The 15,154-nt window shown below is 46.1% G+C and overlaps 1 protein-coding gene across 7 annotated transcripts in view; it reads right to left on the bottom strand.

The window, feature by feature from the left end:
- The window catches only part of TBL1XR1 (TBL1X/Y related 1), a 358,018-nt gene that overhangs the window by 74,730 nt on the left and 268,134 nt on the right, over positions 1-15,154 (bottom strand). For all 7 annotated transcript variants that reach the window (XR_010175932.1, XM_063916293.1, XM_063916294.1 and 4 more), the window contains exon 5: positions 9,381-9,526. Coding sequence is in view for 6 of the 7 variants with exons in the window: in XM_063916293.1 (XP_063772363.1) it covers positions 9,381-9,526 (146 nt within the window). In the remaining variant the exon portion in view is untranslated. The remainder of the gene's footprint in view (positions 1-9,380; positions 9,527-15,154) is intronic.

The raw sequence follows: 15,154 nt of genomic DNA on the forward strand, positions 1-15,154 counted from the left end.
TCCTTGTGGAGCCTAGTGTACCCCGCAGCAGAAATTTGGTTTAATATACATAAATTGGAACATCGATGGCCAAAATATCGGCAGTCCCTTCTGAGTTTGGCAGCTGCTGGAGGATTATCTTCCAACAGCTGCCAAGTAGGTGTTTCTGACTGGTTGCATCAGATGTAGCCATGTCAGAGAAAGCACAGCCTGGCAATAATTATTTTTTGTTTACCAATTTAATATTTGTGAGACACTATCTGTGACTGTAATCACCATATCAAGGTATGGATCATACTTGTTTTAGGTTAGGCGAATAAATATAAAAAAAAATATATAGCAGTACAATCCCAATAGTTAGGATGTATTTTTAGTTTTTGAGAAGGCAGCCTAAACAGTTTCCCTCTGTGTGTCTTTCAGTAGGCATTGTCCAAATGAGAACACACATTCATTTAGTGATACGTTCGAAAACTGTTTGCGAAGTAACTGTGCATAATGTCTGAACATGTCTAATGTGTGAACATGGAAATTAGACATTTCCATTATCTAAACTGTACTAGAAAATACATCATGTGTTACAGATTGCTTTGTGAGGACAGCAGAAAACACCCATGTGAATGGGCAGCCTCAAAGCAGAGGTCATGGGTTCTATTCCCACCAGGGCCATAACGTTGCAGAGTTTGTATTCTCTCATTCCATGTGTGGGTTTCCAATCCAAACACATACAGGTAGGTTAATTGGCTCTTGACATAAAAATGAACCCTAGTGTGTAAGTGTGTGCATGTACATGTCAAATACTATGTTTCTATGTTTAATGTACCCCGATAAGGACAAGCACTGTAAGAAAAGCAGACACATAAAAGTTACATCAACAACTCCCCAACCTTTTAGCTTTAGGAATCATTCTTTCTAAACTGCAGATAACGGTCATATTTACACAACTACTCAAAATCATTCCAATTTTGCTGCCCGATTTGTATAGGATTATCCAAATATAAATCCATGATATTGATGCTACGTGTGTAATGCATGTGACCAAAAAAATGGGCCTCAGAAACTGAAAACAATACTGGCTAGAAGACATTTTCATAACACTATAGAACTCGACACCTGAAACAAACAGGAAAAGGAAAGTACTGGAGAAAGTTTTAATTGCAGTCTGTGTTCTGCTACACATTTCACACCTGACTTATTTCTCTCCTCTACAGGAAAACTATTTTAAAACTAGTATAGTTCTGTTTAGAATAGTGCAGACATGCTTTGGTAAGCAGAATGTGCTTAGACACATTTCTTTAGATTACGAGAAAAATGTCTATTAACCACTTGCCTGGCATGGTCGCATCAGATGTGACCATGCTTGCAAGTGCTCTATCTGACCTGGTCACACAGGATGCAACCAGTCAGATAGAGAGTGTTAGCAGCGGCAGGGAAGGGAAACTTCCCCCCCACTGCTGCTGTCAGAGGGACCGGAAGGTCCCTCTGCCTCCCTGCACTGTCCCCTACTGATTGCCATACTGCTGATTACTGCTGATCGGTCAGCACAGCAGGATCCCACCCCCTCCAGTGGCTGTAGACAATGGCAGCCGCTGGGGAGTGTAAATTAACCCTCCCCAAGCCACCCCCAGACCCCCCCCTGTATACCTGGAGGCTGTCCCGGCTTTCAAAATGAAAGCTGCGATGGTCGCGATGTTTCCGATTGATGTTTCGGGGGAAAATATTTAAAAAAAAATTATTTATTTTTTTTTTTTTTTATACTTAAGTCATTTGAGATAGGTTTAAATTCATGTTCTTCACCTAATTCAGTCATTAAAAAACACGTCATTTTCGGAGCGGTTTTTGGCTAAATAAAGTCAGTTAAGTGGTTAATATTCCTATTGCAAGGCTTTATTCGGTGTTTACCTTACAACTGTGTAGTTAAAATAAGAATTTACTTACCGATAATTCTATTTCTCGGAGTCCGTAGTGGATGCTGGGGTTCCTGAAAGGACCATGGGGAATAGCGGCTCCGCAGGAGACAGGGCACAAAAAGTAAAGCTTTAGGATCAGGTGGTGTGCACTGGCTCCTCCCCCTATGACCCTCCTCCAAGCCTCAGTTAGGATACTGTGCCCGGACGAGCGTACACAATAAGGAAGGATTTTGAATCCCGGGTAAGACTCATACCAGCCACACCAATCACACTGTACAACCTGTGATCTGAACCCAGTTAACAGTATGATAACAGCGGAGCCTCTGAAAAGATGGCTCACAACAATAATAACCCGATTTTTGTAACTATGTACAAGTATTGCAGATAATCCGCACTTGGGATGGGCGCCCAGCATCCACTACGGACTCCGAGAAATAGAATTATCGGTAAGTAAATTCTTATTTTCTCTATCGTCCTAGTGGATGCTGGGGTTCCTGAAAGGACCATGGGGATTATACCAAAGCTCCCAAACGGGCGGGAGAGTGCCCAAACGGGCGGGAGAGTGCGGATGACTCTGCAGCACCGAATGAGAGAACTCCAGGTCCTCCTTAGCCAGGGTATCAAATTTGTAGGATTTTACAAACGTGTTTGCCCCTGACTAAATAGCCGCTCGGCAAAGTTGTAAAGCCGAGACCCCTCGGGCAGCCGCCCAAGATGAGCCCACCTTCCTTGTGGAATGGGCATTTACATATTTTGGCTGTGGCAGGCCTGCCACAAAATGTGCAAGCTGAATTGTATTACACATCCAACTAGCAATAGTCTGCTTAGAAGCAAGAGCACCCAGTTTGTTGGGTGCATACAGGATAACAGCAAGTCAGTTTTCCTGACTCCAGCCGTCCTGGAACCTATATTTTCAGGGCCCTGACAACATCTAGCAACTTGGAGTCCTCCAAGTCCCTAGTAGGTGCAAGGCACCACAATAAGCTGGTTCAGGTGAAACACTGACACCACCTTAGGGAGAGAACTGGGGACGAGTCCGCAGCTCTGCCCTGTCCAAATGGACAAACAGATATGGGCTTTTTTGAGAAAAAAACCACCAATTTGACACTCGCCTGGTCCAGGCCAGGTCCAAGAGCATGATCACTTTTCATGTGAGATGCTTCAAATCCACAGATTTGACTGGTTTTAAACCAATGTGATTTGAGGAATCCCAGAACTACGTTGAGATCCCACAGTGCCACTGGAGGCACAAAAGGGGGTTGTATATGCAATACTCCCTTGACAAACTTCTGGACTTCAGGAACTGAAGCCAATTCTTTCTGGAAGAAAAATCGACAGGGCCGAAATTTGAACCTTAATGGACCCCAATTTGAGGCCCATAGACACTCCTGTTTGCAGGAAATGCAGGAATCGACCGAGTTGAAATTTCTTCGTGGGGCCTTTCTGGCCTCGCACCACGCAACATATTTTTTTCCACATGTGGTGATAATGTTGTGCGGTCACTTCCTTTCTGGCTTTGACCAGGGTAGGAATGACCTCTTCCGGAATGCCTTTTTCCCTTAGGATCCGGCGTTCCACCGCCATGCCGTCAAACGCAGCTGCGGTAAGTCTTGGAACAGACATGGTACTTGCTGAAACAAGTCCCTTCTTAGCGGCAGAGGCCATAAGTCCTCTGTGAGCATCTCTTGAAGTTCCGGGTACCAAGTCCTTCTTGGCCAATCCGGAGCCATGAGTATAGTTCTTACTCCTCTACGTCTTATAATTCTCAGTACCTTAGGTATGATAAGCAGAGGATGGAACACATACACCGACTGGTACACCCACGGTGTTACCAGAACGTCCACAGCTATTGCCTGAGGGTCTCTTAACCTGGCGCAATACCTGTCCCGTTTTTTGTTCAGACGGGACGCCATCATGTCCACCTTTGGTATTTCCCAACGGTTTACAATCATGTGGAAAACTTCCCGATGAAGTTTCCACTCTGCCGGGTGGAGGTCGTGCCTGCTGAGGAAGTCTGCTTCCCAGTTTCCATTCCCGGAATGAAACACTGCTGACAGTGCTATCACATGATTTTCCGCCCAGCGAAAAGTCCTTGCAGTTTTTGCCATTGCCCTCCTGCTTCTTGTGCCGCCCTGTCTATTTACGTGGGCGACTGCCGTGATGTTTTTCCCACTGGATCAATACCGGCTGACCTTGAAGCAGAGGTCTTGCTAAGCTTAGAGCATTATAAATTTAGCCTTAGCTCCAGTATATTTATGTGGAGAAAAGTCTCCAGACTTGATCACACTCCCTGGAAATTTTTTTCCTTGTGTGACTGCTCCCCAGCCTCTCGGGCTGGCCTCCGTGGTCACCAGCATCCAATCCTGAATGCCGAATCTGCGGCCCTCTAGAAGATGAGCACTCTGTAACCACCACAGGAGAGACACCCTTGTCCTTGGATATAGGGTTATCCGCTGATGCATCTGAAGATGCGATCCGGACCATTTGTCCAGCAGATCCCACTGAAAAGTTCTTGCGTGAAATCTGCCGAATGGAATTGCTTCGTAGGAAGTCACCATTTTTACCAGGACCCTTGTGCAACGATGCACTGATTTTAGGAGGTTCCTGACTAGCTCGGATAACTCCCTGGCTTTCTCTTCCGGGAGAAAAACCTTTTTCTGGACTGTGTCCAGAATCATCCCTAAGCACAGGAGACTTGTCGTCGGGATCAGCTGCGATTTTGGAATATTTAGAATCCACCCGTGCTGTTGTAGCAGTATCCGAGATAGTGCTACTCCGACCTCCAACTGTTCCCTGGACTTTGCCCTTATCAGGAGATCGTCCAAGTAAGGGATAATTAAGACGCCTTTTCTTCGAAGAAGAATCATCATTTCGGCCATTACCTTGGTAAAGACCCGGGGTGCCGTGGACAATCCAAACGGCAGCGTCTGAAACTGATAGTGACAGTTCTGTACCACGAACCTGAGGTACCCTTAGTGAGAAGGGCAAATTTGGGACATGGAGGTAAGCATCCCTGATGTCTCGGGACACCATATAGTCCCCTTCTTCCTGGTTCGTTATCACTGCTCTGAGTGACTCCATCTTGATTTGAACCTTTGTAAGTGTTCAAATTTTTTTAGATTTAGAATAGGTCTCACCTAGCCTTCTGGCTTCAGTACCACAATATAGTGTGGAATAATACCCCTTTTCTTGTTGTAGGAGGGGTAATTTAATTATCACCTGCTGGGAATACAGCTTGTGAATTGTTTCCCATACTGCCTCCTTGTCGGAGGGAGACCTTGGTAAAGCAGACTTCAGGAGCCTGCGAAGGGGAAACGTCTCGACATTCCAATCTGTACCCCTGGGATACTACTTGTAGGATCCAGGGGTCCAGTACGGTCTCAGCGTCATGCTGAGAGCTTGTCAGAAGCGGTGGAATGCTTCTGTTCCTGGGAATGGGCTGCCTGCTGCAGTCTTCTTCCCTTTCCTCTATCCCTGGGCAGATATGACTCTTATAGGGACGAAAGGACTGAGGCTGAAAAGACGGTGTCTTTTTCTGCAGAGATGTGACTTAGGGTAAAAACGGTGGATTTTCCAGCAGTTGCCGTGGCCACCAGGTCCGATGGACCGACCCCAAATAACTCCTCTTCCTTTATACGGCAATACACCTTTGTGCCGTTTGGAATCTTAAATGCTCTATAGTCAATAAAATACTGTCCCTGTCAAGGGTATCAATATTTTTAGTCAGGGAATCCGACCAAGCCACCCCAGCTCTGCACATCCAGGCTGAGGCGATCGCTGGTCGCAGTATAACACCAGTATGTGTGTATATACTTTTATATGATATTTTCCAGCCTCCTGTCAGCTGGTTCCTTGAGGACGGCCCTATCTATAGACGGTACCGCCACTTGTTTTGATAAGCGTGTGAGCGCCTTATCCACCCTAAGGGGTGTTTCCCAACGCGCCCTAACTTCTGGCGGGAAAGGGTATACCGCCAATAATTTTCTATCGGGGGGAACCCACGCATCATCACACACTTCATTTAATTTATCTGATTCAGGAAAAACTACGGTAGTTTTTTCACATCCCACATAATACCCTCCTTTGTGGTACTTGTAGTATCAGAAATATGTAACACCTCCTTCATTGCCCTTAACGTGTGGCCCTAATAAGGAATACGTTTGTTTATTCACCGTCGACACTGGATTCAGTGTCCGTGTCTGTGTCTGTGTCGACCGACTAAAGTAAACGGGCGTTTTTAAAACCCCTGACGGTGTTTTTGAGACGTCTGGACCGGTACTAATTGTTTGTCGGCCGTCTCATGTCGTCAACCGACCTTGTAGCGTGTTGACATTATCACGTAATTCCCTAAATAAGCCATCCATTCCGGTGTCGACTCCCTAGAGAGTGACATCACCATTACAGGCAATTGCTCCGCCTCCTCACCAACATCGTCCTCATACATGTCGACACACACGTACCGACACACAGCACACACACAGGGAATGCTCTGATAGAGGACAGGACCCACTAGCCCTTTGGAGAGACAGAGAGAGAGTTTGCCAGCACACACCAAAAACGCTATAATTATATAGGGACAACCTTATATAAGTGTTTTCCCTTATAGCATCTTTTTTATATATTTCTAACGCCAAATTAGTGCCCCCCCTCTCTGTTTTAACCCTGTTTCTGTAGTGCAGTGCAGGGGAGAGCCTGGGAGCCTTCCCTCCAGCCTTTCTGTGAGGGAAAATGGCGCTGTGTGCTGAGGAGATAGGCCCCGCCCCTTTTTCGGCGGCCTCGTCTCCCGCTCTTTAACGGATTCTGGCAGGGGTTAAATATCTCCATATAGCCCCCGGAGGCTATATGTGAGGTATTTTTTTTTTTTTGCCAAAAATAGGTTTACATTTGCCTCCCAGGGCGCCCCCCTCCCAGCGCCCTGCACCCTCAGTGACTGCCGTGTGAAGTGTGCTGAGAGGAAATGGCGCACAGCTGCAGTGCTGTGCGCTACCTTAAGAAGACTGAGGAGTCTTCTGCCGCCGATTCTGGACCTCATCTCGTTTCAGCATCTGCAAGGGGGCCGGCGGCGAGGCTCCGGTGACCATCCAGGCTGTACCTGTGATCGTCCCTCTGGAGCTAATGTCCAGTAGCCAAAGAAGCCAATCCATCCTGCACGCAGGTGAGTTCACTTCTTCTCCCCTAAGTCCCTCGTTGCAGTGATCCTGTTGCCAGCAGGACTCACTGTAAAATAAAAAACCTAAGCTAAACTTTTCTAAGCAGCTCTTTAGGAGAGCCACCTAGATTGCACCCTTCTCGGCCGGGCACAAAAATCTAACTGAGGCTTGGAGGAGGGTCATAGGGGGAGGAGCCAGTGCACACCACCTGATCCTAAAGCTTTACTTTTTGTGCCCTGTCTCCTGCGGAGCCGCTATTCCCCATGGTCCTTTCAGGAACCCCAGCATCCACTAGGACGATAGAGAAAAGGTATACTTAAACTAGGGTTTGACCGCTTTTTGGATAACATACTGTCCCATACAGTATGTCTTAGTTTAAACAATGACCACCTGTAAAAAAATTAGATCAACAGCAGCAGTTGAAGATGTACTGATTATTAGGAGTCTCGCTTGCTTGTATAATTATGTTATGATGAAAATTAAACTAAAAGCTACCGTTCAATAATGGAAGGATCTGGGTCATGAATAGGAGCCTTCCATCACTTTGACAATGTACTTGCCTCAGTGTGATAGGGCAAACAACTCTATATAAAATCTAGATAAATTAGTTTATTTGGTCCCAAACATCTTTAGAACTCTTCCCAAAGACTCCTTCCTGACCATTTTATTCACGCGACATTACCCTGCTAGTAAAGTTTATGACATGGCTCAGTGGAAATGGGTAGAGTGAGGTTCTAAAGTCATGAGTAAGTGGATTGTAAACCAACATCAAGAAACCATAGATTATTATATTTTTCACTTCTAGGGGCAGATTCAAATGGGGTTTTTATTCGGCAGCCGCCACTAGATGGCGCCCAACGGAGCAATTGTTGCTCCGTTGGGTCACAATGGCTGCTGGCGCACGCATTTCAGCTCGTACCCCCTTGGGGCAGCAAGAAAAGTAACCTGATGGGAGCCCAAACTGCACTTTTCGTGATCATGCCCAGCAGTTTAGCCAGGTTTTGCTGCTTTACGCTGTTAAACCCGACCGTTATGGGAGCGATCACTAAACAACTTTAGACAGGAGATCGAGGGCGCAAAACAACTGAATATAGCTACTAGTGACTACAACATCTAATCATGCTCAACACTGAACTTTCCTCTTATGTCCACTGTCTGGATATCATCTATGACTTCACCCTCTCCAGATTCAACTGTCTTCCAATCAAGCTGCATTTTCCACACACTCCTTATTTTCCACTTTAAGTATTGTAACCTCCTCTTACCTGTCTCTAAACACATCAATCCATCCTCAATGGATCTGCAAGATAATTTTTTTGTTCTCCACTGTTCCTATACCGCCTTCACCATTCCATAACATCAAAGGGGTCACGTCAATTCAGCACACTGGTAATAGTGTCGGGAAGGAGGTCCCGAAACTATTCAATTAAGCAGGTTAAGTCCGACTACAGTATTGCTGCTCGTACTCCTCCTGAGGTGCAAGCAGAAATCAGACAAAACTAGTGACACAATGCTGTTTTGTGCCTTAGTGCAACGCAAATAGAATCACAGTGAGGCACTTAAAGATGGAGAATGCTGGTTCTCACAACTAAACACCTGGTTTAAGGCGCGAGTACTGCCATTCTCTGACATAACTGCACGCTGAACTGAATAGCTCCGGAACCTCCTCCCTGGGGCTATTCACATCACATTTAATTGAATAGACCCCAAACACTTCAAAAACAGTCAGCCTTCTCACGTCACACTTACTGCTGCAGTTGACCAGCACCTCAACTCACCACATCTCACTCCCGCCTGCGAGACCGCACCTCTATGATGCGCCTCACTGGAATGCATTTTAATGCCTACACTACGATCCAAACTTTTAATTGCAACTTAAAAATCAAATTATTCATCAAAGTATACTAGTCTCATACCCAATTCCACTAAACGAGTACATTGGAACTCTACTCTATTTATGTATTGTGCCTCGTGTGTTTTGTACTATACTAATGTATTATGCTTACTATTTGAGAGATTTTTGCATTTGTCTTAGTCGAAAACATTTTGAATATTGAAACACTGCATTGTTCGTATTATGCTCTATTTATCCATTATGCAGCGCTTCCTGATTTTGTGCCACTTTAAAAACAAATGACGTACATCATTATTAATGAACATATTATTGCTATGGGACTTACTACAAATAATAACATTTTAATATAGTTTTTTACTGAATCAGAAGAGAAATCAGTATGGCTACTTTAAGACAGGCTGTTGCATTTGGGATCATTAAATCACCATCTACATACAGTGGTAACAATCACCCGTTTGCATAACAAAGCAAATATATAAATTATTATACCTCATTAATGCTAACTTCTGCTTCCACGTACTGCAATCCTTTTTGAATAATGGAGATTAAAGCTGCAGGAGGCACCAGGGCACCATTGATATTTGATTGGCTGATATGGCTCTCTATACCAAAAGTAAACGCTGAATGGGAAAAGCCTAAAGAAAGCAAAACGAAATTAAAACAGCAGCACACTACAGGCATAAATCACATCAATTTAATTAAATAAGCCATTCAACAACTGCAAATAAACAATGGATAACTCAAGTTCAATAAAGTATTTGGCAATACAATTTCTTTTGTGCTTAAATTGCTGATTATACAAGATCTACTTACACAATAAGTAACTAATGCTATTTTTCCTACTTGATCTGCTATTAACTATACAATATAAACTTTCAGACAATAGGAGGAATTCAATTGTATGCTGGGGGTTGATTAGGAAAGGCACATCACCCCCACCACCACAGAGGCCAGCACCACTGTTACAAGTGATGTGCCCAGCCGGGCATCACCACAATGCCAATTGGATTACCCCCAATGAGTTGGTTTTCCTTGGAACCGAAATGGGCGCCCCACGGAAAACTGAATTGTTGTCCCATTCGGACGGCCATTAGCTGCATGAGACACATTTCTTGCCTCAGCCTCCTGGGATGGCGAGCAGAAATGTGCCCTTTGCTAGCCCAAAACAAAAATAAGAATTTACTTACCGATAATTCTATTTCTCATAGTCCGTAGTGGATGCTGGGACTCCGTCAGGACCATGGGGAATAGCGGGCTCCGCAGGAGACAGGGCACATCTAAAAAAGCTTTTAGGTCACATGGTGCGTACTGGCTCCTCCCCCTATGACCCTCCTCCAAGCCTCAGTTAGGTACTGTGCCCGGACGAGCGTACACAATAAGGAAGGATCTTGAATCCCGGGTAAGACTCATACCAGCCACACCAATCACACCGTACAACTTGTGATCTGAACCCAGTTAACAGTATGATAACACAAACGAAGTAGCCTCTGAACAGATGGCTCACAACAACAGTAATAACCCGATTTTTGTAACAATAACTATGTACAAGCATTGCAGACAATCCGCACTTGGGATGGGCGCCCAGCATCCACTACGGACTATGAGAAATAGAATTATCGGTAAGTAAATTCTTATTTTCTCTAACGTCCTAGTGGATGCTGGGACTCCGTCAGGACCATGGGGATTATACCAAAGCTCCCAAACGGGCGGGAGAGTGCGGATGACTCTGCAGCACCGAATGAGAGAACTCCAGGTCCTCTTTAGCCAGAGTATCAAATTTGTAAAATTTTACAAACGTGTTCTCCCCTGACCACGTAGCTGCTCGGCAAAGTTGTAATGCCGAGACTCCTCGGGCAGCCGCCCAGGATGAGCCCACTTTCCTTGTGGAATGGGCCTTTACAGATTTAGGCTGTGGCAGGCCTGCCACAGAATGTGCAAGTTGGATTGTACTACATATCCAACGTGCAATCGTCTGTTTAGACGCAGGAGCACCCAACTTGTTGGGTGCATACAATGTAAACAACGAGTCAGATTTTCTGACTCCAGCTGTCCTTGAAATATATATTTTTTAATGCTCTGACAACGTCCAGTAACTTGGAGTCCTCCAAGTCGCTAGTAGCCGCAGGCACCACAATAGGCTGGTTCAAGTGAAATGCCGAAACCACCTTAGGGAGAAATTGAGGACGTGTCCTCAATTCTGCCCTGTCCGAATGGAATATCAGATATGGGCTTTTGTATGACAAAGCTGCCAACTCCGAAACTCTCCAGGCTGAAGCCAGGGCCAACAGCATGGTTACCTTCCATGTAAGGTATTTTAAATCTACCGATTTTAAAGGCTCAAACCAATGAGATTTGAGAAAATTTAGAACCACGTTCAAATCCCACGGTGCCACTGGAGGCACTATTGGGGGTTGTATATGTAGTACACCTTTGACAAAAGTTTGTACTTCAGGCACTGACGCCAATTCCTTCTGGAAGAAAATTGATAAGGCCGAAATTTGAACTTTAATGGACCCCAATTTGAGGCCCATAGACAATCCTGCTTGCAGGAAATGTAAGAATCGACCCAATTGAAATTCTTCCGTTGGAGCCTTCTTGGCCTCACACCACGCAACATATTTTCTCCAAATGCGGTGATAATGTTGTGCGGTCACTTCTTTCCTGCCTTTAATTAAAGTAGGAATAACTTCCTCAGGAATGCCCTTCTCTTTTAGAATCCGGCGTTCAACCGCCATGCCGTCAAACGCAGCCGCGGTAAGTCTTGGAACATACAAGGTCCCTGCTGAAGCAGATCCCTTCTTAGAGGTAGAGGCCACGGATCCTCCGTGAGCATCTCTTGAAGTTCCGGATACCAAGTTCTTCTTGGCCAGTCCGGAGCTACCAGTATTGTTCTTACTCCTCTTTTCCGTATAAATTCTCAGTACCTTTGGTATGAGAGGCAGAGGAGGGAACACATACACTGACTGGTACACCCACGGTGTTACCAGAGCGTCCACAGCTATTGCCTGAGGGTCTCTTGACCTGGCGCAATACCTGTCCAATTTTTTGTTGAGGCGAGACGCCATCATGTCCACCTTTGGTTTTTCCCAACGGTTCACAATCATGTGGAAAACTTCTGGATGAAGTCCCCACTCTCCCGGGTGAAGGTCGTGTCTGCTGAGGAAATCTGCTTCCCAGTTGTCCACTCCCGGGATGAACACTGCTGACAGTGCTACGACATGATTCTCCGCCCAGCGCAGAATCCTTGCAGCTTCTGCCATTGCACTCCTGCTTCTCGTGCCGCCTTGTCGGTTTACGTGGGCGACTGCCGTGATGTTGTCGGACTGGATCAACACCGGCTGACCCTGAAGCAGCGATTTTGCCAGGCTTAGAGCATTGTAGATCGCTCTTAGCTCCAGTATATTTATGTGAAGAGACGTCTCCAGGTTTGACCACACGCCCTGGAAGTTTCTTCCCTTTGTGACTGCTCCCCAACCTCGTAGGCTGGCATCCGTAGTCACCAGGACCCAGTCCTGTATGCCGAATCTGCGGCCCACTAACAGATGGGCAGTCTGCAACCACCACAGGAGAGACAACCTTGTTCTCGGTGACAGTGTTATCCGCTGATGCATGTGCAGATGCGATCCGGACCATTTGTCCAGCAGATCCCACTGAAATGTTCGTGCATGGAATCTGCCGAATGGAATCGCTTCGTACGAAGCCACCATCTTTCCCAGGACTCTTGTGCATTGATGTACTGACACAGTTCCTGGTTTTAGGAGGTTCTTGACAAGTTCGGATAACTCCCTTGCTTTCTCTTCCGGGAGAAATACCTTTTTCTGAACCGTGTCCAGAATCATGCCCAGGAACAGCAGATGTGTTGTCGGGGTCAATTGAGATTTTGGAAGATTTAGAATCCACCCGTGTTGCTGAAGCACTACTTGTGTTAGCGCTACACCGACTTCCAGCTGTTCTCTGGACTTTGCCCTTATCAGGAAATCGTCCAAGTAAGGGATAATTAATACGCCTTTTCTTCGTAGAAGAACCATCATTTCGGTCATTACCTTGGTAAAGACCCGAGGGGCCGTGGACAACCCAAACGGCAGCGTTTGAAACTGATAATGACAGTCTTGTATCACGAACCTGAGATACCCTTGGTGAGGGGTAAATCGGGACATGTAGATAAGCATCTTTTATGTCCAAGGACCCCATGAAGTCTCCTTCTTCCAGATTCGCTATCACTGCTCTGAGTGACTCCATCTTGAACTTGAATTTCTTTATGTACAGGTTCAAGGATTTCAGATTTAGAATAGGCCTTACCGAACCGTCCGGTTTCGGTACCACAAATAGTGTGGAATAATACCCCTTTCCCTGTTGTAGGAGGGGTACCTTGACTATCACCTGCTGAGAATACAGCTTGTGAATGGCTTCCAAAACCGACGTCCTTTCTGAGGGAGACGTTGGTAAAGCAGACTTTAGGAACCGGCGAGGGGGAGACCTTTCGAACTCCAGCATGTAACCCTGAGATACTATCTGCAGGACCCACGGGTCCACTTGTGAGTGAACCCATTGATTGCTGAAAATCTTGAGTCGACCCCCCACCGTTCCTGAGTCCGCTTGTAAAGCCCCAGCGTCATGCTGATGGCTTTGTAGAAGCCGGGGCGGGCTTCTGTTCCTGGGCAGGGGCTGCTTGCTGCCCTTTCTTACCCTTTCCTCTGCCTCGCGGCAGATAAGACTGTCCTTTTGGTCGCTTTTTATAGGAGCGAAAGGACTGCGGATGAAAAGACGGTGTCTTTTTCTGTTGGGAGGGGGTCTGAGGTAAAAAAGTGGATTTGCCGGCAGTTGCCGTGGCCACCAGGTCCGAAAGACCGACCCCAAACAATTCCTCTCCTTTATATGGCAATACTTCCATATGCCTCTTGGAATCCGCATCACCTGACCACTGTCGCGTCCATAAACTTCTTCTGGCAGATATGGACATCTCGCTTACTCTTGATGCTAGAGTACAAACATCCCTCTGAGCATCTCGCATATAAAGGAAAGCATCCTTTAATTGCTCTAGAGTCAATAAAATACTGTCCCTATCCAGGGTATCAATATTTTCAGTCAGAGAATCCAACCACACTACCCCAGCACTGCACATCCAGGCTGAGGCTATTGCCGGTCGCAGTAGAACACCAGTATGTGTGTATATACTCTTCAGTGTAGTTTCCAGCCTCCTATCTGCTGGATCCTTGAGGGCGGCCGTATCAGGAGACGGCAACGCCACTTGCTTTGATAAACGTGTGAGCGCCTTATCCACCCTAGGGGGTGTTTCCCAGCGCGCCCTAACCTCTGGTGGGAAAGGGTATAATGCCAATAACTTCTTGGAAATTAGCAGTTTTCTATCGGGGTTAACCCACGCTTCATCACACACGTCATTCAATTCCTCTGATTCTGGAAAAAATACAGGTAGTTTTTTCACCCCCCACATAATACCCCTTTTTGAGGTACCAGCAGTATCAGAGATCTGCAAAGCCTCCTTCATTGCCGTGATCATATAACGTGTGGCCCTATTGGAAAATACGTTTGTTTCTTCACCGTCGACACTAGATTCATCTGTGTCGGTACCCGTGTCAACTGACTGAGGTAAAGGACGTTTTACAGCCCCTGACGGTGTCTGAGACGCCTGAACCGGTACTAACTGGTTTGCCGGGCGTCTTATTTCGTCAACTGACTTTTGTAATGTGCTGACATTATCACGTAATTCCATAACTAAAGCCATCCATTCCGGTGTCGACTCCCTAGGGGGTGACATTACCATCATCGGCAATTGCTCTGCCTCCACACCAACATCGTCCTCATACATGTCGACACACACGTACCGACACACAGCAGCCACACAGGGAATGCTCTAATCGAAGACAGGACCCCCTAGCCCTTTGGGGAGACAGAGGGAGAGTTTGCCAGCACACACCAAAAGCGCTATAAATGTATATAAACAACCCTAGAAGGTGTTGTTTACTATATATGCGCTCTTAATATATAAATATCGCCAATTTATGCCCCCCTTCTCTTTGTTACCCTGTTTCTGTAGTGCAGTGCAGGGGAGAGACCTGGGAGCCTTCCTCACCAGCGGAGCTGAGCAGGAAAATGGCGCTGAGTGCTGAGGAGAATAAGCTCCGCCCCTTTTTCGGCGGGCTTTTCCCCGGTTTTTAAGAAACTGGCCTGGGTTAAAATACATACATATAGCCTTAATGGCTATATGTGATGTATTTATTTTGCCACTAAAGGTAATTATATTG

The sequence above is a fragment of the Pseudophryne corroboree genome, chromosome 4 (genome assembly GCF_028390025.1).
Source record: "Pseudophryne corroboree isolate aPseCor3 chromosome 4, aPseCor3.hap2, whole genome shotgun sequence".
NCBI lineage: Eukaryota > Metazoa > Chordata > Amphibia > Anura > Myobatrachidae > Pseudophryne > Pseudophryne corroboree.